Here is a 5,066-nt window from a genome sequence, read left to right as displayed (position 1 = left end):
GGAGCTCTAAGGTATTTTCTTGGGATGGAAATTGGTCAATCTTAGAAGGGAATTGTTGTATCCCAAAGAAAATATATCTTAGACTTGTCGAAGGAGATAGGAATGAGTGGATGTAGACCTTCGGAGAATCCAATGGATCCTAATGTAAAACTTGGAGAAACAAAGGAAGGTGTTTCAGTAGATACTATAGGATATCAAAAGTTGGTATGAAAGTTAATTTACTTGTCTCATACTCGTCCGGATATTGCCTTTGCTGCCAGTATAGTAAGTCAATTTATGCATACTTCATATGAAGAACAACTTGATGCTGTGTATAGAGTTTTGAGATACTTAAAAAATACTCCTGGAAAAGGATTGATTTTCAAGAAAAAGTGAGCATCGAGGGATTGACGTTTATGCAGATTGGGCTGGATTTGTAATTAATAGAAGATCTACATCTAGGTATAGCACCTATGTTTGGGGTAATCTAGTAATTTGGCGAAGCAAGAAACAAAATGTTGTAGCCAAAAGTAGTGCAAAAACTAAATTTTGAGCAATGGCTCTTGGTGTTTGTGAAAATCTATGGCTAAATCGAGTTATGGAAGAATTGAAGAAACCAATTGAGATTCCTATGAAGTTATACTGTGATAATAAAGTCACAATTGGCATAGCACACAATCTAGTTCAGCATTATAGAACTAAATATGTGGAAGTCGACAAGCATTTTATTAAGGAAAAGATTGAATCTGGTGTTATTTGCTTACCGCTTGTACCAACCACTCAACATATTGCAGATATTCTAACTAAAGAACTACAAAGAGCAAATTTTGAACATATGATTAGCAAGTTGAGTATGATAGATATCTATGCACCAACTCGAGGGAAAGTGTCAAAAAGTTAGGATAAGTTTATTTGCATTTGAATAAATTTGATAGATTTCTAATCTTATCTCTTATATTCTGTTAATATGAAAGATATCTGAAAGATATTTTTTTGTTAGAAGGTTAAATTGTTTCTATTTTCTAGGATAGTTAAGATTTCTATAGTTTCCCTTGATATATATACCTATATGTACTACTCTTTCAATCAATGAAATAAAATAAAGTTTTATTCTTAAAACTTATGCGAACATTTCTCATCTATCTCCACATTTTATTTTTATAAATATTGTAATTATAATATAATTATATAAGTAGATGAACATTGATTTTAAGTTAAGTTCACGTATATGAAAATAAATAATATAATATATATATACACGTACATATAAATTAACATTATAATATAAAGTCAAGTTCACGTATATGAAAATAAATAATATAATATATATACATGTACATATAAATTAACATGATAATATATTAAAGATGAACTTAATGATAGATTAATTAAAATTTAATTTCATGTAGTCTCCTTTTAAGTATAGAATTCATTTTTCATATTGCAGTATTTATAATTTTATACTAATTAAATTAAGTGCAATCACTTAAAATAAATGCTTGTCTGCATATATAATCATTTTCAAAATATAATAAATATTATTTTATATGATAATTAATCTACCAATATATTAATGAAACCTTTAATATATTTTATTATATAATTATAATAAAATTATAACTATACATTTGAGCTTAGATTTTAAGTGGTAAACTTAATTTAAATAATGTAATTTAAGTAATTAAACAATATTAAATAATGAGCATTATACTTAAATAATGAAGTTAAATTAAATTAAATGGTATTATATTAAATGAAGTTAAATTAAATTAAATGGTATTATATTAAATGTATAAGGATAGAATTGACATACAACTAAATATATAAGGGATTTTTATTAACAACATTAATTTAATTTATTCAACATGAAATTGAAAAATGGGTATTGTTTAAGGAACTCAAATGTTGATGTTTAAAAAAATTATTTTAATTGGATTAATAGCACTAATTCAAAATGAAATTGAAAAACAGACATTGTTTAATGTGCTCAAGTGATGGCCTTTGAGGTGAGGATGGCCTCATAAACTAGTTTGCCCAAGGTGGACGCTCGATTAACCATTTATAGAAATTAAAAAAACACTTAAATGGATACGAAATGAAGTTAAATTATATTAAATGAAACTATATTAAATATATAAAGGTATAATTGACATATAACTAAATATGTAAGGGTAAATTTGATATTCAAAAGTTTCTCCCAAATCCATACTTTTAATATATTATAGATTATTTATTATTGAAACACAAGGGCAAGTGATACAGTATATATCCCACAAGACTCACACTGAAAATCATAAATGTACATTATATATTAAATGATGAGGTGACATTTATTTTGACCCTTGATTTGAACAATTAAGCTGCTATTTTGAAAATTGTTTTTATTTTCAGAATGTTTGATTAAAAAGTAGGATAAATTCATGAAAAAATTTTGTAAAAAAAAAAAAAAAAAATATATATATATATATTAGATAATTAGAATATGTGATTAAAATGAGTATGTGAGGGAGGTAATTCTCAACGAATCAAAATCAAATTGTGTAAGCTTAGGCTACATTTTTGGCATGACCAGTGGACTCAAAGTGCTAAAAATGAAAAAAAAAGTTAGATACTGTCCACTGCTATGTGCTAAAATTGTTCTTTTGTTCATTTGCATATTCTTAGGAGTATTAACTTGTAATACAGAACATTGGAAACTGTCCTAATCTGAAATGCAGAATCAGACAGGGAATGCACATATCAAACATTGTGCATACATTATCTGCATACTATGTCCCTACTGATTCACTAGACTATAATGCGACTAGTTTTGCATGAGAAATTCCTGTATACTGGCTTCATTTTATCACTGAAAACCAGAATCTACAAGTGGAATATATGTATCATTTACAGGCAACAACTGGAGATTTTAGCAAGGAAAAAGCGAAAACGAAGGCTCCACGATGACCTTTCTGCTCGCAAAATTAATGTTGTTGAGTTTCTTCTGACACCATACTAATTGATCCATTGTTAATCTCGACAAACCTAGTACTTTCGATACCAATCTCAACTCCACCCGAGAAGTGAAAAGCGCGTTATTCAATTGACATTCTCGGTGCTTTTGAAACTTCTTCACTATGCAATTACGACTTCTTGCGATTTCTTTAAGTCTTCTCTCCTTCTGCATTTACAATGAAAAAATGGTTAAACAGTACATGCTAACTAGAGGAAAGGTCGCTGAATATATCAAGAAAATAGAAAACGAACCTTTTGAAGGTTCGTAATGATATCCAATATAAGCTCTGAATCTGCGGGTTCTCGAAGATCAATTTTAGCTTCTTGAATGCCCTTTAAGTCAATAGTTTTCGTGCTCTTATCAGCATGAAGAAATTCCCAGAAAATTAGCATTGATACGCTAATGATCTCGGTTATCAATTCAAGTGAAATTGCATCTGTTTCCTCTCTTCTTTCCTTCTTATCCTTCAAGCAATCATCTGCAGGCAATTTGAAGCTTATCTGCTAATTAGAATACATTTTCAGTTTGTCTAATTATTCAGAGATTTTTTTTCTTTTCTTACCTTTGATGATTGGGACCTGAAGAAGACTTCGAATCAAGCACCGGTTCTTCACGTAGTTTTGAATTCTGGGACCTTGAAATTGTTCATCTTCCGTAAATCTTTGCATGAGTACTTGAAACTGTTGAAATTCCTCAGCTACTCGATTATAAGAGTGAAACCCCTGAGCATCATACTCGAGTAACTCTTTGGCTTTTACGTACTGCCAGCACAGAATTTCCCATGAAAGACAAAGTTGTCCAACATACACCAATTCTAAATCCCGATGCATTTCGACAATCGATTTACGTGTTGGATCAACACAAACTCTGTGTACTTTCATTGGCCAAGTTGGTTTTAGTGTTAAAGCTGATTTTTTCTTGACCGAGGGAAATACTTCCGAATCCTTCAGCTGGAGGAAACCTAAGATGTTTAACAAAAACATCAGAATACATTAATTGTTTTCTATTATTCCATATTAAAAAAAGGACCCCTTTCTTTCTTTATTTCATCTTTCATTGTGGATGCCTTTAGAGAACAAATTATTTTATTTGAGTAAAGTGTTTAAGCTGACTTGACATTGATCAGCACATTACAGAGGCAGATGCTTTGAAGAGTTTTAAAATTAGACTACAAAGACAGAGGCATTGAACAAATAGGGATAGATTTAAATTTAAAGAAGAGGTCTTGATTCCAAAGAAAGTGAATACATCAGCTATGTAGTCACTTTCAAGAACCCTTTAATGTATAATCTTTACTGTGATTGGATGGAATAATAATTAATTATGTGTGTTATTCAATGAGAAAATATCAAAATCTATTCAACCACCCTCATTAATCCAGTAATTTAAGCAGAAGCATTCCAATTGCCAAATAATGACTATACACAGAATATAATTATAATTACTAATTAACCACAAAATATCTCAAACTTCATTCTTCACTGAAATTAAACTAATTTTTATAGACTTAAAACCAAATTGGTGAAAATGAAAACAGAGGTTTTAATTTTTAACTTACTGATAGCATTTAAAGTCTGGTAATTCAAGATGTCCAATTTGCGCATTCGTTCTTTGTAGCTCTTGTAAAACTTCTGAATTTCCTCCATAACATCTTTGTACTCAAACTTGTCATCAATTTTTAGAGGCTTTAAATCTTCTACCATCTTAGGAGTTTCACATTCTTCTGATATAGTTGGAAGCCCTTTGCTTCTGGAATTTTTTAGCTCCATTTTCATTTGTTGTACTAAATGCTGGTGTTCTAACAGGATATCGTATTCATCATCATCCTCGGAATCTGAATCCCACGACCTACTGTTTGAAGCCTCTTCTTGTAAATTGTCAACGAATGCCATCACTTCGCTCTCGACTTCATGTGATTCCTCGATTTTGTAAGGACTTTCTTTGACAATATTCTTTGAGTTCACAATTGGAGGTTCAAATTCAATGTATTCATCACTATCTTCTGAACTTTCAGAGTTAAATACTGAACTCCTAATATCAAAGCCCGGATCATCAATACCACACTGTTCTGCAGTTTCGCTTGTTCCAATAT

The 5,066-nt window shown here is 30.1% G+C and overlaps 1 protein-coding gene across 1 annotated transcript; it reads right to left on the bottom strand.

Annotated features, from left to right (window-relative positions):
- Positions 1-2,603: 2,603 nt before the first annotated feature.
- Positions 2,604-5,060, bottom strand: LOC111396200. The gene is made up of 4 exons (XM_023022550.1): positions 4,533-5,060; positions 3,537-3,935; positions 3,226-3,452; positions 2,604-3,139 (listed from the first exon to the last, which is right to left on the bottom strand). The coding sequence occupies exons 1-4, from the start codon at positions 4,864-4,866 to the stop codon at positions 2,888-2,890; spliced, it is 1,212 nt and encodes a 403-aa protein (XP_022878318.1). The 5' UTR covers positions 4,867-5,060; the 3' UTR covers positions 2,604-2,887.
- Positions 5,061-5,066: the final 6 nt, after the last annotated feature.

This window comes from Olea europaea, chromosome 6, assembly GCF_002742605.1.
Source record: "Olea europaea var. sylvestris chromosome 6, O_europaea_v1, whole genome shotgun sequence".
NCBI classification, from domain to species: domain Eukaryota; kingdom Viridiplantae; phylum Streptophyta; class Magnoliopsida; order Lamiales; family Oleaceae; genus Olea; species Olea europaea.
Note: the sequence above shows the minus strand (reverse complement) of the source record. Positions and strands in the feature narration are given on the sequence as shown.